General features: G+C 42.1%; 1 protein-coding gene and 3 non-coding genes across 4 annotated transcripts; all 4 read left to right on the top strand.

Annotated features, from left to right (window-relative positions):
• Positions 1–148: 148 nt before the first annotated feature.
• Positions 149–24,147, top strand: WDR43 (WD repeat domain 43). The gene is made up of 18 exons (XM_058801671.1): positions 149–366; positions 4,755–4,892; positions 7,253–7,374; positions 11,050–11,170; positions 12,310–12,449; positions 12,932–13,034; positions 14,109–14,173; positions 14,542–14,710; positions 15,213–15,299; positions 17,008–17,139; positions 17,588–17,725; positions 18,526–18,612; positions 19,857–19,888; positions 20,695–20,758; positions 21,610–21,723; positions 22,185–22,254; positions 22,862–22,917; positions 23,015–24,147. The coding sequence occupies exons 1-18, from the start codon at positions 172–174 to the stop codon at positions 23,132–23,134; spliced, it is 1,953 nt and encodes a 650-aa protein (XP_058657654.1). The 5' UTR covers positions 149–171; the 3' UTR covers positions 23,135–24,147.
• Positions 7,769–7,846, top strand: LOC131556398 (small nucleolar RNA SNORD53/SNORD92). The gene has a single exon (XR_009274634.1). It is a non-coding gene; the product is annotated as a small nucleolar RNA SNORD53/SNORD92 (small nucleolar RNA).
• On the top strand, positions 12,550–12,633 carry LOC131556399 (small nucleolar RNA SNORD53/SNORD92). Its single transcript, XR_009274635.1, has one exon. It is a non-coding gene; the product is annotated as a small nucleolar RNA SNORD53/SNORD92 (small nucleolar RNA).
• Positions 16,067–16,143, top strand: LOC131556396 (small nucleolar RNA SNORD53/SNORD92). Its single transcript, XR_009274632.1, has one exon. It is a non-coding gene; the product is annotated as a small nucleolar RNA SNORD53/SNORD92 (small nucleolar RNA).
• Positions 24,148–24,635: the final 488 nt, after the last annotated feature.

A 24,635-nucleotide genomic window follows, 5' to 3' on the forward strand; every position in this document is an offset into this window, starting at 1 on the left:
AGGGGGCGTGGCTCCCCTTCACTACCGTCGCCCCGCGCGCCTGCGCCGCACGCCCCGATGACGCCGTACGGCGTCATCGGGGCGTGCGGCGCAGGCGCGCGGGGCGAGCACGCGGGCCGTGCATGCGCCGCGCGGGGCGGGCCGGGCAGAGGCGAGGGGAGCGCGCGCGCCATGGCGGCCTCTCCGTGCGCCTTCTCCCCCCGCGGGTGCCGCTTGTTCGCCTCGGCCGGGCCCGATGGGCGGCTCCGCGTGTGGGACACGGCCGGCAGCCGCCTGCAGCACGAGTACGTGCCCTCCGCCCACCTCAGCGCCGCCTGTACGTGCCTGGCCTGGGCCCCGGCGGGTGCGCGGCAGCCCCCCAGCAAGGTGCGTGCGGGGAGGGAGCGGGGAGGCGGCGGGAGGGGGGCACGCGTGAGGAGCGGGATGGGGATGGGGATGGGGATGGCGGCCACCCCAGCGGCGCTGACGCGTGGCCGCGGCCCGCTCGGCTTCACCCCGCCCTCCCGGCGCCATGTGGCCGGGCGGGCCGGGGAGCGGGGCGAGGGTCCCGGAGCTCCGCGGGGCTCGGGCACCGGCCCGGCGCGTCCCCCTGCGGCCCCGGGGTGTGCGGGGTGCCCACGTGTGGCGCGCCCTGGGGTGGGGGGGCGCGGGGGGAGCCGCTCCCCCTCCCAGGATTGCGCTGCTTATGGTAAATTTCACGTGTCGGTGGGGGAGGCGGCGCTGGAGGCTTAATTTTGTGGTTTTTAAAACAAAAATTCGACTGAAGCACTGACTGTTGAAAACCATTTGTCTCTCATATTATCTGCGTGGACGAAGCCTTCCTTGAAGAAGCGAGGTATGTTAATTGATAGCACGTCTTGAGTAATTGAAAAGGCGATGCTGCAGAGCGGGTCAGCTGCTGTGCACCCCTTTAGGTACCTCTCCGGTAAAGGCAGGCTCTCTCCACACTTCCTTAGCCTTGGAAGTACTCCCGTGCAAGCTGCTACACTGTCTATGATTCATCTTCCCGAGTCCAGGAATCCTGCAAGAAGGTGCTCAGTAGTTTTAATTCACAGCGTGCATCGGGGAGTGCTTGGATGTTCTCCACCTTGGATCGAGTTTTAGTTAACGTCACCTCAGGTGAACGCTGAACCTGAAAATATCTGGAGTATGTACTGGGGTGCCTTTTGGTCTTCTTTATGTTGAAGTAATTTTTTAGCTGGAATATACTATTTCCTGAGGAAAAAAAGAATGCAGAACCTGCATAAAATATGAGAAATCCACCCCCTTTATCATAAGAAGTAGGGAAGGGTTTTTAAAGTGTGTTTCAGTATATCAGCAATTCAATGTATTTTAAATGCTGTTCAAGCTGTTTTAAAATGCTTAAAACACAGATTATCAACCCAAAGAAGTGCAATATTGTTTTGATCCATTGAGCAGCCTTGAAACCTCCCAGGACATGTGAAGAATGAAGTAGAAAGAGTCAGTTTTAGGTGGCCTGAACCCGTTCCTTTTTCATGGAGTTTTGCAGTAAGAACAATCCGTTCATCACTTGCAAAGCTGTATAGGTTCATTGCTCTTAAGTTCACTGAAGCTGGCATGTGGAAATGGGGTTAATCTGTCCTGCATGAAACAAAACTAAACTATGCACACTGTGCTGCTGTGGTGCCATAAGTCAAGCACAGGAAGTTTCTGAGGGGCTTTTAAAACTGTTTTTTTAAAATAACCTTTTCTAGAGGCACACTCCTAAGCCCCACAAGTCTTTGAATTTAACCTGATTTAAGGTTATTTGAAAGTAACCTTATGCACCTCTCAGTGCTTTCTAGTTATTCCAGTAGTTTGAATCCTGTCCCCTGCTCCAAAGCGAGTCCATTTTGAAGTGGAGCTGGGAAACATGCTGTTTCTTACAACAATTGTACCATAAAACCTTTAAAATTCATTGGGTTTTTCCCTTAGACTGAGTTGTAGAACTAAAACTGGCATAGTTATGCCAAAACCATTTTATTAGATCTGTTTTTTTTTGGTGTTTTTTAGTCTTTTGTTCCTGGAGAGTTGATATCTGTCTAGTTCTGTATCAGGTGGTCAGGGGTAGAGCTCTGCCAGTGGGTAGCTGTAAATGGTGTTTGGCCAAATTACACTTAAACTCAGTATGTTTTGGGCTGCTGCCACCTTCATGGAGGCCGTGTGTTGCAGGGGAATATCAGAGCTCACGTTTGGAGCTGCAGGCTCTGGAATTGCTGATGCAGGGCTGCCTTTGCTGGGATGCTCCCTGCCCACGAGCTTCCAGTGGCAGTCAGTGCTTCCTGTGTGCAGCTCCATCACCTCCTGCTGCACGGGGTGCCTTGTGCAGGAGTGCACCTCCAGCATCCAAAACACCTCCTTCCATTCTCTTCCCAACAAGCTGCAGCTGCTCTGTCACTGTCAGGTGTCCAGACCTTTAGATTTCTCCCCATTTCAGTGCTCTAAGTGCTTTATTTCACCTGTGAGCAGCAGATTTCTGTTTAGAAAGTCTCCGTGGCTTATCAAGTCAAGGAAGAACATTATGGAAAAATGTGTGCACAGTTCCTTTTCAAGTAACTTCTTTTTAATATGTCTACTAATTAAAATATTGTGCTTTTTCAGGCAAAGTTGAAGGATTTCTAAATAAGCTTCCATAAATCTGAAAAAGAAATCAAATGACAGGGAAACTGATATTTATCCTGTCCATGACAACAGGGTGCTCTTTCTTCTATTTAAGACCCTCATCCACAAGTGAATCGCACATGGATGTTAAGGGCACTGGTCATTTGCTCTGTGTACTAATTTAATGCAGGGAGGAGAAGTTAGATTTTTTTTTTAAGTTCTTAAAGTTTTTTTTTTCCAAATAATCTCAAATGTTAACAGGTGTCTGAATTTTCCACTGGCATTTCTTTGTGCAGAACATTCTGATAAAGCACTCCCCTCATATTGCTGATAAGGTGTGCTCAGTAAAGAGATCCATGTGGGAAAAAAACCTGGAGAAACCTTCACTGTCCCTTGCTTTTTCCTGACCCTGGAAATAACTCTGTACTTGTGGGAATTCTCTTGTGCCTTTGAGTTGTTCCAGGGAAATTTGCTATGGCAAACTGAAAAAAAAAAATCAGTTGAAAGATTTATTCAGGGGAAGAGAATAAAGTCTGTTATTAAGTTTGGCTTTGCTTTGCAGCAGGGGTGTGTGGGCTGATTGCTAAAACTACTTAAAAAGATGGAAAAGTACCTGAAAACACAGAGGTTGTACTTGCATCTCTGCTCTGTGGCCTTTGGCTTTGCATGTCAGACTGCAGTTTCAATTAATTGCCATTAGTTTCTCAGCATCTGTCTTTTAATATTTTATAAATAGATCCTATAATTATATTTTATAAATATCCTTCAATATTTTATAAATATTTTATAATTAATGTATTTTTCTTTCTCAGCAAAGATAAAGCCTAAACAAATACTTGCAAAAACCCCTAATTGTAATCTCTTATCTCAATAGTATGCTTTTGATGTAAAAGTTATCTTTACAGCAACTTTGTATTTTTTGGCCTAAACCAAAACACTTTTCTTTGCAGAAGGTGTTAACTCTGTTAAGTACAGAAGGAATAGAAAATCCTTTTTCAAAGAGCCAAAATATTTATCCTTCACTATCAAACTTTGATATCTTACTTGTGGTGAAAATTACCACATCCTGATTGTCATATTTCTGGACCTGAGTAGAAATTATTTGTCTTCACTGTGTCATGTGTCATGTAAAACAGATGAGCTACAAGACATGGAATCTGAGCAGAGCTGCTTGCTCACATTTATCAGTCTCCTTGGGCTTCTTCAGGCTGCTTGTCAGTGAAAATAGATCTGTTGTGCAGAGGAAGCATTAGCATGTGTGTAATTTTTAAACTGGGGAGAATGCTTTGCTGTGATATAAGAAATGTAAGGAGGCTTACCAAGGTCCAATTTAAAAACTAATCAGTGGCATTAGTGATTTTTTTTCTTTTCATGTCCTTGAATAGTTTTTTATTTTTTGTGTGTGTGTGCAATTAGTGATTAACCCAATGAGAATGAATATGATTACTTCTTCTGCCCTCTTTATTTATTTCAGTTTCATGTGCTTAAGAACCAGTTTTATTCCTTCTTCCGTTCTCAGTGATCTGCATTCTCACATTTTTGGTTAAGGGAGACAAAGTGAAATCCCTCCTTGAGGTGGCTGATAGCTTTGCAGAGCAAGAGTTTGGAGACATGAATTGCCTGATCACCTGAGGACCTCTGGTGCAGACAGCAGGACCTGGGCAGAGCACTTTCCTCTGAATCCCAGTCACTTCCCTCTGTGGATGTGGTAGCACTTTCTTTGTAAGAAGCATTATGAATGCTTCAGATTTGCAAGACCCTTTTGAGAAAAAACTAAATTGATCACAATCAAGCATTTCCATTTTGTGGATGAAGTATTCTGAATGTGTTAATCTTTACTTTTGCCTCTGGACAAGAAATTTGTAAAAAACTTTGTGTTTTTTCTTCCCCACATGCATGTGGTTGGGGTGGTAGCAAAATGGTCCATACCAGGTGTTTCCAAGTGACTCATAGCAAGTTTGTTACCCTTTTTCATGGAGGTGCAAGATGAGTTTCAAGGATTGTGTACCCTTCAGTGTTCATTATTTTATTGGTGTTTGTGCAGGCTGTCTGGATCTCAGACTTCTCTCAAGGTTTTTCTTCCCTCTGCTTTAACACTGAGATTAGCCAGTCAGACTGATGTATTTCACAGTTTGTCTCTTTTGGTTTTCCAGGATGGCCCCCAGAGGAAAAAACGGAAGTCTGAAGTTGGAGGAGAAGTGGACAAGCAGTTAGATATCCTGGCTATTGGTACAGCAGTTGGTAGCATTTTGTTGTACAGCACAGTAAAAGGAGAATTACAGAGCAAGCTAGTAAGTATTGCACTCTTCATCACATGCTACCAAACACTGATGGTTTCAGTCAGTTTAGGCCAAAAAAATCTTGGTTTCTAAGTTAGTGCAACATCTTAACACTGTCCATGGATTGGCTACTTTCCATTAAAAATAACAGTAATGATGAAATTCCTCACTGGAGAGTTAAATCCTTGGTGGGACTGTTGTACCCTCAGTTCCTGCATGGCATTCTGGAAGGGCAGAGAACTCATCAATGCTTGGGGAGGTGTCACACTGGTGGACTGTTCTGTAAATTTACCTCCCTTGTGGAAGCTCTTGAGCTCTCAGCACATGATCTCTTTTGAATAATACACAGTGACTTTAATTTTGCCTTTCTAAACTCCCAAGCCTCCATTTTAGTTGTGGGTTACATAACAAGCAAAATAAATCCATATGAATGGCTGTGCAATACTTTTGAGATACTTGGGTATACTTTTGCTTCTAAACTCAAAAGTTGTAGGTAGGGTGATAAACATACATGAATTTAGAGAAAGGAGCAGCTTCTGAGAATTATGATGCTTGCAAGTGTCAGTAACTAATGATATCAACTCCATCATATGGAAGAACTGTGTTTGAAAAGTGTAGTTGTAGTTTGTTTGAAAACCCTCTTTTTCCATAGAAGATAGCAGGTTATATGAGTACTTTGCTTTCTACATATAGGTTGAATTAAAAGATTATTCCTGTTAAAATAAGAGATGTTACTTTTAGCTATCTTTATTGAACAGAGTATCTTGCTGCAGTGTAGTTTGTCTTGCTCAAAGCTCATTTGCATCAATACCTTCGGGAGTAATCTGAGCAGGTTGTTACAATCCAAATAGTGAAATGGACTCCATTAAATATTTTCATAAATAATTCAGGGTTATATTTGGAGCTGCAGAGATTTTGGTTGTTAAGAGAAGTGATACTGCTTAAGGGGTCTTCTGGTCTGATGACAGTCTGTTCCTGAATGCTAATACAAAGGGAAGGAAGGCTACTCACCTCTGAGTGCCCTTAAGGAAGGAGGCACTTAGATCGCTTCAGCAAGACACCTGTGGCTGTTCTGTCCTTTGAGCAGATTTCATATGGTTGGCCTTGTTTGGCTGTGTGTGTAAAAACAGCAGGCAAGACAATTTTTTTTTTTGGAAGGGATCAACAAAATCGGTCTCCTGTCCAGTAGCATCCACCTGGAAACTGAAGGGATCATGCAGGTGTGTAGGTGCTTGTGGTCAAAAAGGAATGACAAAAGACACAAGCCCCACAAAATCTACAAAGTTGTATCAGTGAATTATACACTTGGCATGGAAATTGGTGTCTTCTAATTTAAGTGCACTGCAGTGGGTTTTGAATAAGGGGTAGGGCAAAAGAGAAGAGAGAGAGAAAGGAAGGAATGAAGAAAGAAAAGTCACCAGTCCTGGCTCCAGCATCAAACCAGCTGATGGGGTGTCCAGGGGCAGCCATTGTTCAACGTTGGGAGCATTTCTTATAGACCAGCTCTGCTCACCCTGGAGCAGAGTTTGTCACTTTCTATGAGAATTAGTTACCATGTGCAGTTTGCTCTAGACCTTTCTGGAAATGGGCTGGAGGGCTTTGGGAGGTTTTTGGTGGTCTGGATCCCCCCTGCTGGGAATGCCTTTATCAACAGTCCAGGCCCAGTTCTTGAGTCTTTCCTGTGCTTGTGCTGTGCTGATCATCAGGAGCCAGAACAAGGCTGGACCAGCAAAGTGCTGCCCTTCCTTTGCATGCCCCCTCCTCCAGCCATGTCCTGTTCTTTCCCAGTGTGTTCTTACCAGCAGTCCTTGGTTGGCTCCCTGGCAGTCTGGCTGTCAGTGTTTGAGACACACACATCAGATTATCTTATGGACTGTCTTCTACATGGCCTGCACAGGACAGCCCTGGGAGTCACACGTGCACCTGAGGGCATGGTCTAAATGCTTCTTGAACTCTGGCAGGCTTGGGGCTGTGACCACTTCCTTGGGGAGCCTCTGCAGAACTTTTTCATAATATCCATCCTGGCTCACCACCTCCCAACACAGCTTCTTGCCTTTCCCTTTGGTTCTGTCACTGTCCACCAGAGAGAAGAGATCAGTGCCTGCCCCTCTGCTTCCCTGTGTGAGAAAACTGCAGACAATGTCTCTTCTCCTCTAGGCTCTATAACCCAAGCCAAAATACTTATGTGTATGTACCAAAATGTGAAATACCTTTAATTTATATAACTGTCATGTATGTTCTTTAAAATCACACACACTCTTTAAGATGCCAGTGATTGGAATTTAGCTCTCAAAAGCACCTTGTTCACATTGTTGGTGTGGACAAGTTGTCAAGACTACTCCAGTGAGTTGACCCTGTGTTATCTTTTGTAGGATGGTGGTCATGAGAGTAGAGTAAACTGTGTGAGATGGCATCAAGAGAGCTGCTGCTTGTATAGCTGTTCAGATGACAAACACATTGTGGAATGGAACACACAGACCTGCAAAGTAAAGTGGTGAGTGGTGCTGCTTTTCACTTGAATTTTTTTACTCTTGTTTTTGTGTGCTTTCTCCCTTGCAGGTTTTGGAAATGCTGCACTCTGCTTTCCAGGCTTTGTGCCCACAAAGTGACTGTTGGCTGTTATTTTTCTGAGATCAGAAGTGGTTTTATTAAGGAATGAAAGTATAGTTGTCATAGTTAGGTATCTTCCTCTGTGTGTTGGAAAGGCTCGATGAAACTGTTCTGAGAGGCGTTGGGATCCCTCCATGCTAACTTTTAGTGACACTGAAAGACTGAAAGTCCCACTAATGCTGAAAAATCTAAATTCTAGAAAAAAATCCTTGATTAGATACTGGAAGATCGCATTCCAGTAGAGCCTGCTGCATGCACCCAGCTTTGCTCAACGGGCCTTGCTGTGATGATAACCCACTTGGTTTCGCTTGCTGCTGATGTGCAGTGGGGACACTTCCACTTGGCTGTCTGAGCAGGCTGCTACTGTTAAAAGTACTGTTGAGCAAAACTGAGCTTACTGCAGAGTAACAAAATGTCTGGTGTAGGCAGTTATTTTCTTCTGTAATGAAGTCAAATTGTTCTTAAACTTTAAAGAAGAAACCAGGATTTCTATGAACATCCTGGTTCCTTTTCTTCAATAAAAGCCTACTGATAGCCCATTGATCCTTCTCTTGATGTTGTTTCTGTGATGTTTTCCACTGTTGGTTATTACTGCAGTGCTCCTGGTTTTATTAAGGCTGGCATGGGCACTGCAAGCAGCCCTTCATCAGTAGCCTCTTTGGTATCCCTAGGAAAGAGATCTTTAGGCTGTATAATGTTTAGGCCCTATGTAAAGTAGCAGGAGATGGCTGTAAAATCCCCCTCCAGCCTTCTCTGTCAGAATTGAGCACTCCCAGCTCCCTCACCTTTCCCTCCTCCATTATGTGCTCTAGTCCCTGAGGTGCCCTCGTGGCCCCCTGCTGGATTTACTCCACCATGTCAGTGACATTGTGTCCTGTCCCCCTGAACACAGTGCTCAGGTGCAGTTTCAGGAGTTGCACAGAGCAGAGGGATCCCATTCCTTGACCTGCTGACAGCGCTCTGGCTAATGCAGATCATACAGATCATCCACAGCTGAGCTCATTGCCACAAGGACTCCCTGCTTGCTCCTGCTCAGCTGTACTGTGAGGGGACTGCAAGTCTCTTTTCTTCAAAGCTCCTTCCTAGCTCTTTGTCCCCAGCCTGCAGGACTTTGTTGTCCTCTTCAGGTCTGAGATTCTGACAGCCTGTTTCTTCTCAGGCCTGCTGAGATGCCCCTGAGTAGCAGCCCTGTCCTCCAGGATATCAGCTGCTCTCCCTAACTTGGGATTGAGTGTGAAGTTACGTGTGCATTGTGTTCTGAGATCATTAATGGAGACTGGGGCAGTTATGGAGGATATTAAGCACTACTGGGATGTCCTTAGGAGGAGTAACACCAGTGACTGGCCACCAGCTGGACTTCACACCAGTGATCACAGCTGGTAGAGCTCAGTGATGCAGCCTGATCCTGCTTTCCTTAGAGACCATCCATTCAGGCTATAGATCTCCAGTCTGGCTGCAAGGATGTGTGAGACCTTGGCTTCAGCAATGCTTTTGACAACTTTAATGTGTCTCTCCTCATCAACCAAGGAGATTGTCTCATTAAGGCAATCAGGTTGGTTAGACATGATTTACCATTTGTAATTCTATGCTGGATGTGCCCAGAAACTTTTTTTGACCTTTCAGTGACTGGAAATAGTTTCCAGGTGAATTTGTTGTATAACCTTCCCTCTCATTTCCTGGATTATTCTGTGCATTTATGTTCTTTCCTTGTTTCAAAGGAATGTTCCATGCATTTGTGCTACACTTCTCTGTGGAGAAGCCCCTCTTCTTTTTGCCTTCCTGGCATGTCTTTGCTGAAGTGCCTTCCTAAAGCTCCTTGTCTTGCAAGGCATCTCACTGTTGTTCTGTGAATCCAGTGACATCAAAGCTCTGAAGCTGCCCATGGACCTCTCATTCACCCTGTTTGTATCCCACAGTGTGTGTGTTCATGTACAAGTACTGGAGATGTGTCCCAGCCATGCTGCTTGCCCAGGAAAAGGGAGAGTTTTTGCTGCCATACATCTTGGATGTTTCCCTCTGCCCCCTCCCATACCAGGGACCACGGAATGGGGGGACTGTGGTTATGAAATGTAATTTGAAGCATTGTATTCTTTAAAATTAAAGATGGCAACAGAAAATCATTCCCAGAGTGTATAGATAGAAAGTACATGAGCAATGTAACATCATGGTCTTTACCTGAAAATTTTCTGTGTTAATGTTATGAGTCCTACCAAAGGTAACTCAGTTTGGAAAGAGTAGAAGAAATCAGTTCTAAAGTTTTGCCTACCAGAAGGAACAAATTATCCACATCAATTGCTCATACCCAATATACACATGAGGGTGCCTGCATTCCTCAACACCTGTCAGGACCCAGAAATTAATATTTGTGTAACCCACAGAGAAATCAGGATGTTGCTCCTGGGGTAGAGAAGTGGTATTAAAAGTTTTTAAATTTGATTTGCAGGCTTGTAGACATGTTCCTATAGAGGTATGGACTGCTAGGAAGGGAATTGACACCTGCTGCTGTAGGAGTACTCCATAGGGCCACTTCAGGAGGTGTGTGCAGCACACATGAAAAAGCAGAGGGACAAGCTGTTGGGGAAGAGAGAGTCGCTGAAGAGGCCAAGCAAGGTGTTGTAGAGAGATAGACTGAAACGTTCTGGATGACTTCTTGTCACTCTGTAGCTTTTTCATGTCATAAACACTCTTGACTATTTGGAGGAATTCTGGACATGTCCTTTTTGAGATTCTGTTTAAAACTCTTTCCTGTAAAAATTATAGAAAGAGTATCCAAAGTGCAAACCAAGGTATTTTTGCTGTACTTTATATTCTGAAGTCTAGTTTAGACTCATCTTTTTAGTACATTTAAAAATACCTTCTTAATTTATGTTAATAAAGGGTTTAAATTCTTAAGTCATGATCTTGTCTTCAGAAGAGAACACAAAATCTTGTCATACTCTCTGTAAGGTGCAGTGTTGTCCATATTTGTGGGCTATAAAATTTTCAGCTTCTATCAAAGGTGATACAATAAATGATCCCTGTTTTAGAAAACAGAAGAGGAATTTCTTGGGCATGTGAAAGTTATTTAGAAATATTTCCAGGAAGGCTGTTTACAATCAAAATATTAAGGTGAAGTTTATTATTGTCAGTGGCTTCAGAGACTTGGGAGGAAGGTCAGTAACTGAACAGGCTTTGAAACTCTGAATTTTAGTGTTGAGAAGACTTTTTTGAATGGATTAGTGAATAGAGAAGTCTTGAAAATGGTATGGCTCTTCTTGCCCTAGTTTCAGAAGTAGAAAACTTGGAGAGGAATTCAGAACAGAGTAAGCAAGTGTTAAAAAAGTCAGCAGTTCAGGATTGAATAACTTCATATTTTTGAGTTGTATTTTTTTGTAAACTAATTTGAAAGCAAAATGCAGAAGCAGAATAGCTTTGACTTCTTGACTGCTTAAATCACTGTTTTTTAAATTTTACCTTAAATTTTCCATCACAGTGGTTTTGAGATTATCCTAATGAATACTGTTTTTTTTCTATTTCTCCATCTTTCTCCTTTTGTACAAAAACTCCATCCAAACTCTAGTAAGTGGAAAGGCGACAATAGCAGTGTCACCTGTCTATGCATCAGTCCAGATGGAAAAATGCTGCTGTCAGCTGGTAGAACTATAAAACTGTGGGATTTGGAGACCAAAGAAGTCTACAGAGTAAGTACCTCTGTTAACTAGGTGCAAATCAATGCCCTTCTTGATTGGTGACACTGCCTACCTCGTGTTTCCTGATCAGACATCTAAAACATTTCACTGTGTGTGAGGATACAATTAGCAGTTTTGGGGTTACTGGACATTTTTGTTGTGATGGTACCCTAAACTGTGGTTTCCACTTGCTGAGAACTGAATCAGGACATTAAATTTTTGTTTCTGAGCATGCTGCCAGCATCCTCTCTCAAGGCTGTAGGAAAATGATGGATGCTGTTCTTTTTAACTGGGTCCCTGTCTGATACCCTTCTGTCAGGAGAACTCTGTTCACCACCGTATCAGTTACTGCTGGCATGGGTTTTATCATGAGTCCCTCCACAAAGCCTTCGAGTTTTCTTGCTAAACTTCATGTAACTGATGGCATTATCAGCTTTGCTGTTGAAACAGTTGGAAGGCATAGGAGCAACTCCTTATTGTTCCCTGAGCAGGGCTCAGACATTGAGCAAATGGCCATGCTTTAGCTGATCCGTGAATGCTGCCGTGTTCTCTTGCCTGCTAGCAGACAGGACAGGGATAGTCTCTGAATCTCCTGTCAGGTGAGTGTGTCACACGTGCTGTTACTGTGGGCTTGCTGGCACATGGCAGCTACCATGTATGTCTGCATTCTAGAATGACCAAAACCACTCTTTGCAAAAGTAGATTGAAAAGCCAATTTTTGGGGGGCCCTTGGGGGTGGTGTGTTGCCCAAGTTTAGTGTCAGCACACGTGTGTCCATTGTTTAAGCTGAGAATGCAATTGAATCTAGTTCCATTGGAAAGGTTGAAGTGGAAAGCTGGGGGGGCAGAGGGGAATGCTTTATGACAGTAACAGCAGGTGGATGTCATTTCTTTTGCATGGATTTAGTCCCACTGAATTTGCCTTTGATTCCCCATTTAAGTTTTAAAATGTTGATAAATAACTGGCAGGTCAGAAAAAGCTTCCTGGATGTATCGAAATGCAAGGGAACTGATCACTTGTTACAAACCACTGAGCTGTCCTTGTTGACTTAGTAACGCTTGAATCTCTCCTAATGTTTGTTAACTAATGTTTTGATTTTTGCCATATGACTGCTTACAGCAATCATGGAAAGGTCCTGTTTTTTCTCTTAGCATTTCACAGGCCATGCTACATCAGTGTCATCATTAATGTTTACCACAGTGAAACCTACAAATGAGAGTAAACCCTTTGATGGAATTACAGGACTTTACTTCTTGTCTGGAGCTATACATGACCGACTATTGAGTGTGTGGTATGTAAGCTTTTCATCATCTGTGACTGATCATTTTGAGCATAGAGCCATCAAGTGACTGTGATTACACAAGATAAAGCAGAAGGGGCACTCTGGAAAAATGCAGTGATGATCTCTGTATTGGTGGTTTCGACTCACTGATTGTTGAGTGAAGACGAGATTTTCCTTGGCTGTGTCTGAGCATGCTTCCAGGTGCCATTTGCATCACTAGTGTGTGCCAGAACATACTGTGTAATAAACCTCCTTGTTCTTTGCACTTCTTGTAAGGTTTATGCAGTTTTCTTGCTCAGTTTGTGGAGTTACTTTGCTCTTAAAAATTAGAACATTTTGTAAGCTGAACATTGAAATGTCAGTGTGGTGCTTTTGGATATAGGAGATAGCGCCACATTTACTAGCGATTTATAGGCTTTGTAATGCTTGTCTGGTGCAGAGGATGCTGTTTGTGCTCTGGTAAATAATGTGTTGTTTTTTCTGTCTTCCAGGCAGATCAGATCAGATAGGAAAGAAAAGAATGCTGTGATGTCTTTCACAGTAACAGATGAACCAACTTTTGTGGACCTGACTGTATCAGAAGTCAAAGAAGAGGTAGGAGCAGTAGTTTGTAAACAAATATATTCAACAATTTTCACTTACCACATCAGTTTCCTTTTAAGGGTGTAAAGAAAGAGGCTTGGTTTCCTTTTGGGTTCTGTTATGCAGAGTTGAGATCCAAATACCAATTCATGGGTCTAAGAATATTTATTACAGGTGCATTTATAAAGCTGGTAGTTTGAAATGCTCCTTTTCAAAGCTACTAACTTCAAATCCAGTGTGCTTTTTCAGAAATGTTTGTCATGATGGCAGAAATGTCAGTTGCTTCCTATTTAGAACAAGTTAGTAATTAAAATGGTTGTTTCAACTTGGCAGTAAAGAAAAACACAAAATAAATTATTTCTAAAAATCTGGTTTGGGTATGGTCCTGGTTTATTTCTGATTTCAAGTGTTTTTGGCAGTGTAACTGCATTTGGAATTAACTAGCTTTGAATGAGTTAAAGTAGCAGTGTACATTTGCCAAGTCTCTCAGTTTTAACAGCACAAGTCTTTCAAAGTGGTTGCCTTTTGAAAAATGTGTGAATGTGAAACACGTTCACAAACTGTTCCCATAATTATTTAAAACGTTTTTCTCCTGCTGCCTTTAAATTCCTTTTCTCAGAGCAGTATTTCATGTTGTATTTTTCTAATATTTCCAGTTCCCTCTTCCTGCATGTATGGGAGAGTATTCAGTAACGTGCCCCTGTCATTTAGTTTCTCAGAGGAGTCATCTCATTTTCTTTCCTCTAAGCATACTCACAGAGTCAGTGCCTTTGCAGAGCTGAGCCTCTAGACATGTGTCTGCTACTGTGCAAACTGTTTAACTCAGTGCATATTACTAGTAATAAAGTACAGTTGTGAGTTATTTTATTAATCTTCTAACATTTGTACTGAATGTTCCTGAGTGATTACATCTTTGGTCTTTTCAGATTTAGTGTAATGTTCTTAAATACTGAAAAAGTTCAGATTGTAGCTACACAGCTGTCTCTTGATGTCCTAAACTTTCAGAAGGGGGTCTCTTGATGTCCTGAACTTCCAGGAGGGTTTTTCTTTGATCTAATGAAGCTCTCTTACTGTGCCTTCTTTCAGCCTGTGAAGTTAGCAGTTGTGTGCAGAGATGGGCAGTTGCATTTATTTGAACATATCTTGAATGGGTAAGTTAGGATTCACCTGGAGGGTTGTCTTTGGGAGAGGTCTGGGGTTACTGCAAGGCAAAGCTCAGTTGTGTTATGCTGCTGCCTTTAAGCTCATAAATGCTCAAGAATCAGGTTCCAGCTGCTTCTTTGTCTTGGGTTACTGGGCAAGGTTTTGAAGCACTCACTTGTTGGGAACTGTGTTGCACTTTGGTATTTTGTGTGGCTTTAACCCAGATTTTGTGTGTCTGTGCCTCATCTTAGCCATCTGTAAAAGGTGTAAAATGGCTGAGTTTGCTGAGGACCTGCTAATGAAAGATGCTTAAATGTGCAAAATATTGAAGTGTTCAAGCTAAACATCTTGAAATTTTTTAATTTTTTTTTTCCAGTTATTGCAAAAAACCCTTAACATCAAACTGTACTGTTCAGATAGCAACACCTGGGGATGGGGACTCCACACCAAAGCCAGTCCCTATTCTAGCAGCTGCATTTTGCACAGACAAACAGTCTCTGCTGCTGGTGTATGGAAACGCCTTACAGCCCATCATAGAGAAAGTGGTATGTAAAACTTAACAGAGGGGGTTTGCATTCTGTAATATGCACTGCATGCTGCTTCCAGCTGGAAAAATGTTTGGGTTTATTATTTTTATTTTTACTGTTTTGAAATTATATAAGCATACAACATATATTCATTGCCCTTGTTTTGAGAGGTGTAACAGTTGGACCCAAGCTGTTTGGAAAGGCAATTTGTATTCTTCCATTTTTTTAGTTGGAGTGCAGGTTGATGCCATTGCTGACTGTTTCTTGCCATTTCAGCTCTTGCTGAGTTAGGCCATTGAAACTGGTTTTAATACAGTTCCAGTTTACCTGTGTAAATGTCTTTGGAGAGCATAGAGATGTGGTAACAAAAGGCAGATAGGCAAAGGAGCTGGTGTTCTAGAGTGAAAAAAACATTCATTCTTATTTATACCATTGGAATTTGTTCTCAGCTTTCAGTAGCATCATGAATCACAGGTGTGAGTGCCAAATATATTAACTGGTTTTGTTCCTGTCCTCCTAGTCTTTGAACACCAGTGAATCCCACATATGTTTGGTACGGGACATCCAGAAAGTGTTGTCACTTAAAACAGATGCTGCTGTAACAAAGGTGAGTTTGCATAAAGTGTGGTTTTGTTGCTTCTCTTCTTTTCTTTCAGAAATGAAGAAGGTAATATTCACTGCTCTCTTAAAATGAGACTGGATTTCTGGATGGACCTGTTCAGAGCTGCAGAAATACCTATAGATGTTCATAGCACTCAGGCAGGTGTGGGCAAAGAGATCTTCATGGTTCCTGTGTGTCCTGGTATGTGCAAGAGCACACAGTGGCCCTCTTGTAACTCAGCAGATCTGCTTGAGAGACAGGACTGATTGGTGTGGCTTTCCTGCCTCAGATCAGTCCTTCCCTTGGAGTCTGTTGGTTTGTACAACCTCTTTGACCCTGATGGCTTAGGGTGAAGGTGGGATGACTTTGTTTTAGAGTCTAAATGAAAAGTAGTGGAGCCTTAATGGGCAAGTCCTTTTTGCTCTTTCTTGGTGTGGCCTTCATGTGTTCCTGCTCACAGGGACCTGGGAATGTGAGCTTGGCACTTGCATGGCAGCAGTGTCCACTGAGGCCACTTGGCAGTGTGTTCTCTCATGCAGGATCCCCTGGGTGTTTAGAGACAGGCTGTAAAGTTCTTAAACGTTGTGCATATTCAAGGCCTTGAAGATTTGAAATGCTTGAAATTCCAGTGAAGTGAGCAGACAGTGCTGTTTTTCTGACCCTTCAGTTATTATCTGCTGGAGCTGGTGCTCCATCAGCCATGCAGGGTTTTGTGCTGATTGCTCAGTCCTGGGGCTGGTGGGTAGCAGGGCCAGGTGCAGGGCCAGTGTGGCATGCAGTGATGATACCCATCTTGGTTTCGCTTCTTGCTGAATTCCAGTGAAGACACATCTCTTGGCTGTCTGAGCATGCCCTGTGGGGAGAAGGTCAGTGATGAGTGTGGTGAGCTAAGGGCAGAGTATTTTATCGCCACTGGTGTGCTGTGGTAAAATTCTTGATGCAGAAAATCAACTTTTTGGAAATTGGAAGTTTATTATTGGAAGATTATACTTTTATAGCGGCCTGCATAGAAGTGCTATGGTTTAGAGAAACGTTCTGGAAGTAGCAGAGAATGCACTTTTGATATTCTACATTCTCTGTGAGTCAGGGGAGCATTTGGTTGTTAAATACAAAATTCCACCTCCTTTGTGTTCATTGAAGATGGTGCCTCAGCTTGTTTGGTATAAACTAAGGTGTCTCTTTTTGTCACTGGTCACAGCCTAATTCAGACAACTTGAGTTCTGTGAGCAATCCCTAGAAGAGGAGAGTTGGGATTGAAGGGAATAGTGACTTCCTTTTGCTGTTACATTGTGTTGCTTTTCTTGGTCAGTTATTGCATTCCAGTGCATGCTGAATTAATCTGCATGTGGTTTTATGGAGCTGAATGGTAGCACAGGTGGTATCTATCTATTGCCACCAAAACATCCAAGTAAATGTTGTTTGATACAAACAATTCTGGGAATGTTACAGCAAAAGCTTGTAAGAAAAGTGGTTCACAGGTTATTCCCAAGAGACCATTGCTTTAGTTAATTATGAAAAGTAACTGTCTGTTTCTTGAGGTTATTAATTCTCTTAAATATGTTGGATTTGCCTAATATTCATGTCAAGAAAATGGGTTGTGTCAGGCTGGTTTTACCGTATGTGTGAGAGTTGCAGAATAAAATCCATATTTTACATGGGAAGAAAGCTCAGGATGCCAGCAGTTCATGCAAATGTGGTTCTCTCTGTGTGCCAGGTAAAGACACCTGTGGTGAACTCGGACGCCAAAGTTCTAGTACCTGGCATTCCAGGACACAGTACAGCTGTTAAAACTCCAGCCTTGGGAAAGGAGAAAAAGAAGAACAAGAGGAAACCAGGAGAGACAGAGGTAAAAGGCTTCTTATTTCAAACTCAGCAAGACTGGAGAGACTAGAATCACAAATTATCGTTATACCTTCTTTAGGTGAACTTGGATTTGCTTTGTTTGCTGTGGAAGAAAGGTTAATGTTACCATCTTTCTATATGAAAGAGACTTACCCCTTCTCAAAACATTTCTTTCAAGCCCTCTATGCCTTGCCTGTGGTTTTGCCAGCTTGTTGCAGAACTTTGTCACACACTTGTTGCTGCCTATGCCAAGACAGATTAGTGCTTTTCAGCCAAAACTTCATCTGCTTTTGTTTTCTTATGCTATCTTCTGTCAGTACATTTAAAAAAACACACAAAATTTGTGTTCTCCAGCAGAACTAGTGAGAATGCTCCAGGTTAGGTACTTTGCTTTCAGCTGACATTTGTGAGAAGCCACTCTGAGACACCACTGCCTTATTTCCCCTGTGCAGGAGAGCATCGAGGAGCGCCTCGGGGCATTGGACATTGATGTGAGCAAAGTCAAAACTCCCGGTGGTCTTCCCCAAACAGACAGCTTTGCTGTGCTGCTGGTCCAGGGCTTGGAAAGCAATGATGCAGAAATCCTAAATGTAAGTCTTGCAAGCTGTTCAGTCTGTGCACTGGGACTGGTGGGGAGCCTCCCTGAAAGCAGGGAAGGCTGAACAGTTCAGAGCCTGTTGTTTCTCCCAGCTGCTTTTTGCTGGTTTGCTGCTCAAGGCAGTGCTATTATGAATTGGTGTTACTTTTCTGTTGCTACCTGCTTTGGTTTCTGAGTCAGTCCCTGATCTTTGAAAGCACTTTGTTTATGGTAAATTTGTTATGTCACAGTTCAGATGTTTTACAAATGGTGCTACCAATGCACCTCTGCTCCCTTTAGCTTGGACTGGAGCATAATCTGTGCCTAGTCTCCTGAGGGTACATTTTTCAGGCAGGTACTGTTTGAAAAATGAATTGATGACAAGTTTCACTTGAAAAGCTTATCTTTACATTTGGACATAATAGTACTGGGGCAGAGAACTGTTAGGAATTTGATGCTGAACAGAAATTTCTTGTCACAATTGCTAGTGAAAGGCATTTATTTATGGAAGTCAGAAAATACCAAGGGAGATTTTCATGTGCCTGTAATGCATAATTTTTAACATGTGGCAGGTGGACTAGAGGCAGTGCTAGATTGTTTTAGATGGATTTATTGAGTGCCTTGACTTTGTTAATTGTACCTGACTTGGAAAATGAAACTCCTTTTAATAGCTAATCTTTCACTCATTATCCTCAGCATAAAAAGTAGTGGAGTAGGAAGAGAGATACAGGCAGGAATTTTTGATTTTCCTCGTTGCCCATACATATATTAAAGCTGAATTATTCTCTGATCATATTTTTTTCATTTTAACAGAAAGTGCTTAACACAAGGAAAGAAAATATAGTAAAGAACACAGTAGCCAGAATGCCTATACATGCTGTCATTCCACTGCTGCATGAGGTAAGAGAGCCTGCACATCTTGTACTGTCATACAAGCCACATGTGATTTGCCTTCCAGCTGCTGAAATCCAGGATATGGCTCTTTGTTTTTGAAATTGGTTTGGTGCCATAAGAGTACTGAAATGTTTCTTAATTTATTCCTGATTCACTTCTTATCTTTTCTGGCTAAGCTTAACCAAAGGACCAAGTGTCACTGTCAAAGCTTACTGTCAGAGCATTAGATAGTGTATTATGATCTTAAATGATTATGTGGGAAAAGAAAGGGAAGAGATTAAGCAAAAGCTTGTTTAGTCCATGGCAAATAATCACCATTACATCTTCTTTTCAACTACTAACATGGATGATAATTAGAAGGATCAGAAAGTCCATTTTGCTGTACTTAAACTTTGAACATCACTTAGTAGTAATTTTAAAAGGGGTTTGGCTTCTGAACTGCTTATTCAGTGATATTAAATAAACTCTTTATTTGGACAGAAATACTGTAATGATTAGCCTTGACTAGACATTACTTTTTTAAACCAAACATTGCTTAGTTGCTTAGTTATGTGAATGATGCTCTATTGCATAAGTTAATGGTTCAATTTCCTTTTTAATTTCTATTTTAATGTGCTGACCACAAATAAGATTAAATTTTTTTAATGGTACTGATCTTAACTGAATTATGCAGATAACCTGGTGCTGAATGTTTGGTCTTACACCACCTCCTTAGGCTTATGTTAATGAGATGCTGTGTTTCTTCCCTGGGAACTTTGTCAGGGGATCTAAGGACAAATGTTCAGCTCTATAATCTCAGTGGATGGTCAGACCTTTGTGTAACTGTCTTCTCCGAAGCTTGAGATTTGTTGTGTGAAATGGTCATTACCTGGCCATTACTTTCTTCACTTGTTTCCCCAACTTTTCCACCCTGTAACTGCTCTACTAAGCAGATTAACAGAGATGAAAAGTAAGAGGTTTCCTCCTACTTATTCCTGCCAGGTTTAAGCTTCAGTGGATATTTTGCATGTTAAAAGCTCCAGCTTTCTTGTAATACTGAAACCCAGCTTCTGCAAGGTGCCAGCCTGTGTAGAGGGTGGTAGAGCCAGCAGTGTAATTTTCTGAAGCCTGGCAGTGGTTAATCCCAGCATGCTTCAAATGCCTGGAGAACTTTCTGCCTCAGTATTGGGGCTGTCAAATGATCTCATGTTGGGGTTTTAAACTCACCATGTTTGATACTTATTGCTGACTGGATTTTCTTGTCCTTTTAGCTTACAAAGAGATTGCAAGGCAACCCATACAGGTAAGAGACAGCTCAGCTACAGTTCAATTCACCTAAAACTTCTCATGTGTGTGCTATGGTCCCTCCTACCATGTGTGTGATAGATTTTCATAGTAACTGCAATTAAACTCCACCATCTAGAGGTAAAAACTCACCTTGCTGAAGGTGAAAAGAGGAATTTAAACACTTAAAGCAGTGCTTGGTCAGGGTGGCTGAAGTGAAATAAAAATGGAAAAGGATACCTGAAATAAGCATGTAACCCTGAGAATGTAACTGAAGGCCCCAAATATTTACATTATTGACCTGATCAATAAGTAAAATAACTCTCAGGTGTAGAGACTTTGTAATTATCAAATGTATTTAGACATCTCTTCATGTGGTGTTTAATTACAGAACCAGCTTCCCCCTCTATCTTGTTATGTTGCCATAAGGACAACTTTGTTGAGATGGGTTGTGCCGAGTTGTGGGGGTTAGGTTGGTTTGGGTTTGACTTTATTTTTTCTAGATTTAAATTCCCCCATTGTAGGTGGAGAAGAAAGTAGCATGCTTTGATCTTTTATTCATTTGGACCATCCATAAAAGAGTTCAGAAGCACAGACCCCTGAGCTTGCCTAGTTTAGTCCCTCACTGAAATGTCTGTTCGTTTCCTAACAAATAACTTGCATACCTCGTGAGGATAGCCAAACTTTACATTTCCATCTGCAGAGAGCATTTATCTTGCTCTCTAATTAAAGAGGAACTTTATATAGAACTATTTAGCATCTAGGATGTGAAATGGATGTCTCTCAGGCAGTATCTCTTGGATATAATTTATTTCTCTTTTCCAGTGCCTCACTAATGGTTCGATGGCTGAAGTCTGTTTTTACCGTACATGCATCCTACCTTTCCACAGTAAGTATTTTTCATTCATGCCCGTGCACTTAAGTAAAAAACTATGTTTAAATGCTTAAATAAATGTATTTTCTTTCTTCAAGAATCTCCTGCTCTCTGCATATGGCAGTGCCCAAATCAATGTATAGAGAGCTTTGCTTACACCACTTTTGCTGAGCCCACTGCACTTTGCTGATAAATTGTTTGTCTCGGTCATCCCTGACATAATTATAGCCATCCCAAAGTCAAACTAAGATAGGTTATGTCACACCTGTGAGAGGGAGCAAAATTACTGCCAAAGAGTAATCTAGTCTGTGTCACTAGATCTTACAGAACTAAATTTTCTTTGTTCTTAAAATGCTCATATTGAGGCTGTCTTGGGCATGCCCAGATTTATAGGGTAAGGGTGCCGAAGCTGTAGCTTCTGGATTGAAGTCCAGCCTTGCCTTACAAGTGATGGATGCAACACTCTTGCTGGGTTAAGAAAGAGACTTTTGGGCAGTGTCAGTCCTTTCTGCCATTTGTTATAGCATTGCTGAGCAGCAGAACTTGCACCATTGCTGAGGCTGCATTGGGACGCTGGTGTATGTTCACAGCTTTCTGAGCAGTGCTTTGCCCCTGCGTGTGGCACAGACTGGGAAGGAGGAGGCTAAGAACTGCCATGCTTTAAAAGTAGATGATACTTCTAAACATGGCTAAGTGTTAATTGATCAGGCTGGAGGTGGTTGCTCAGCTCTCCCCCTTCTGTCTACAATAATATAAGCAAGTGTTGCTTGTTCCAAACATACAAAAGTAGTTTAAAAAACAAAAACATTTGGGATGTGTTTGTTAACAGCTTCATTTTTTTTTTTTTATCTGTCTCTTCTCCCAAGTTGCCAGACCTTATTCCTCAGCTGGGAATGTTATACCAGTTGATGGAGAGCAGAGTAAAAACTTTGCAAAAGCTTTCCCGTCTGCATGGAAGACTCTTCATTCTTGTCACCCAGGTGAGCTTCAACTACATAACATGGGATGTGCAGGGATGTTGTTTGACTTCCTGTTGGGATTGCAGCTGATGTGATGTGTCCTGGGCACCTTAATGCCCAGGAATGTTGGTAATGCTCAGAGCAGGCCATCAATTGACTGTCCTGTCAACAGGACAGTTCAGTTAAACCCAAACCCGAACCAACAGTCCCTGCTCACTGGGACTGTTTTGTCCTGTCAAATAGATCTGCTCACCCATAGAATTTGAAAGAGGAGTACACAGGGGGCACTGGGCCACTTTGGAGCAGATGCCTCTCTGATTTTACTTTTCATTTGTACTTTTTTGGCTGTTAAACCAGCACTGTGAGTGAATTAATGCGTGCTACCCTTAATGTAGATTTAATTTACATTGTTAGGAGTTTTGTTGTCTTTTAAGGTTGAAATATATTATTTAATTTAAGGCTAATCTTTAAATTCCATTTAGGTTGCAGCATCACAAACAGTTCAGGATGTACCTGAGGTTAATCAGACTGCAAAGTTGGTCTATGAGGATGGTAAGTGTTTTATGCTAAGTGTAGCTCATCTCCTGAATTCACATGACAGCCTACACTTGATGGCTGTTCACCATGCACCTGTGCTTATCTACAGTGTACAGTCTGCAGATTGAGGGGTTTTGTGAGATGTCAGGAAAATCAGTGGGTAATGATGTAGACATCTTGTAGTTAGTTACTCCTTCCTTGCCTTCCTTTTATCTCCTTTAATTCCCTCCCAGCCTTGCTTCACAAATGAAGAAATCAGTGAGTTGGAAATCCAGTGTGCTTCTTTAACTTACCTGGTAACCTAAAATTTCTAATGTTACCTGCCCTTGTGCTAAGGTGAAGGCACTGCTGTGTTTGAGTCAGCAGGACATCAATATAGGGGATGTCCGTTATGTGTGTGTACTTCCAGTTTGGCTTTTTTCCTTCTGCATCTTCGCCTGTGTACTGGTAACAGAAGTGACCTGCTCTAACTGGTGTTGGTTACCTCATCTCCAGGTAGAGTCAGTTTTGGTATGGAAATAGCACAGTTTGAACACTTGGCAGCACGTGGGACTGGACTTTGTTTGTACAATGACATTTTAAAGCCTGTTCCCCAGACTGAGAGATTGCTTTCTTTTTGCAGAGTCCTCAGAGGAGGAAGGCTCAGATGATGAGATGATTGCAGATAAAGACTCTGACGTAAGTGGAGTTGGACCAGATCTTCTCCCATTTGCTTGTAGCAGAAATAGTGTGACTGACAAAGGTTCAAACATTTCTGGGTTTTTTTTCCCCCCAGGAAAACTGGGATGAAGATGAAGAAAAAGAGGAGCAATATGATGAACAAGACATGACTGTTGAAAAGGAAATCAATGGTGATTCTGATTTGGAACCAGAAAATGAAAGTGAAGAAGAGTAACAGCACGAAAGAGTAATTTTAGCGGTTTGAACAAGTGGGCCACCAAGCTCTTTGATTCTGGATCCTGTTGCTGAAAGATGCTGTACTTGCATATCAGGAGTGCAGAGCATTGCACAGCCTGTGTGCAGAGGCACCTGTGGGGCACTGCATTTCTGAATCCAGAATGTTTAACCGTGCCAGCCTTCTCTCGCCCTCCTTCCCTGCGCTTACTTAGAGAAACATTTCCTCCACCTCCTGGTCAGATTATGCCTGTCATGTGGACATGCATTTGTATCTCAAGTGAAATAAATCTGCCACCGCTGTTTGTGTGGGAAACTTGGTTCAGCTTTACATTGAATTTGTTTCAGATATTCAAGGATCAAAGACAACTGGTCTGTACCTTCTTCCCATGCTTCAGTTAGCAATAGCAAGTGGGCATCCTTCTGATTTTTTTTTTTTTTAAAGGAAACTGAAAAAAGAAAAAAAAAGATATTTTTGTAATATTTAAATTCTGTCTTGAAATTCTTTTCTTTCCCCCCTTTCATTGGCTTAGCCATACGTTGGCAATATGTAAATGCCAACTTGACTTAAAAATGGATTTTTCCTTTTTTTTTAACAAATTTGAACTCAAGACTTTTATATGTGTAAATCAATGACTTTTCTTGTGCTTTAAAAGGACATTAGAACTATCACTGGCTCCTAATTTTGTTTTAATGGAGGCTGTATATAAGTTTAATGCTAACCCAGAGGCCAGACCAAGTTGAGTTGGGTGGGGAGAGGGGAGTGGCACAGGGAAAGGAGAAGGTGAATGCTTGTGAATACATAGCACAGAGCTATACCTTTCTTATGGATTTTTAATCTTTCAGTGGCAGAACAAGGACAGCTATTTGCTCAGCTAACGGAAGCTGAAGTGGTGCAAACACGTTTTTAAGAGCAAAACAAGGTAAAGGTTTGAGCCATTCACCACTATAATGTACAATAATATATTTGTCTATAAATGGAGCTGTTGCAACTAAATACCACCCTCTTTGTAAAGTGAATAAATATACATCTCTTTTACCAAATACCTGTCCTGTGGTGTTTGTTGAGAGAGACCTTGGGTAGATTCAGGTGGTGGTTAATGATGAAATGCTTGTAGAAAGCAGATTTCTAGTGGAGAGGAAGGCAGCCTAAAAGGTTATGATGTTCTGCAAAGCACCTGTTGTTACAGACTTGTCTCCCTCCTTTTTAGTCATATCCATGGATTTGTCCACAGCTTGGCTTGCACTGGGGTTGCAGCGCTATCTGGATCGAGGGCATTGTGTCATGGACAAAGCTGGGAGAAATGTTCTTGGATTTGTAGAGCTGGAGGTAAAAGGGCAGCAGGTGGAAGCTTTCACAGTCTTTAAACTGACAGTGAATCAGTCTTACTACTGTACACAGCTGGGCTTTGTTTGTTTTCAGTTCTGAGGTGCTGTGAAAGTGCCAACACTTGTACATTGTACTCAAGCCCCCAGAGGAAGCTGAACTGATGAGTCAGATT

This window comes from Ammospiza caudacuta, chromosome 3 (assembly GCF_027887145.1).
Source record: "Ammospiza caudacuta isolate bAmmCau1 chromosome 3, bAmmCau1.pri, whole genome shotgun sequence".
NCBI classification, from domain to species: domain Eukaryota; kingdom Metazoa; phylum Chordata; class Aves; order Passeriformes; family Passerellidae; genus Ammospiza; species Ammospiza caudacuta.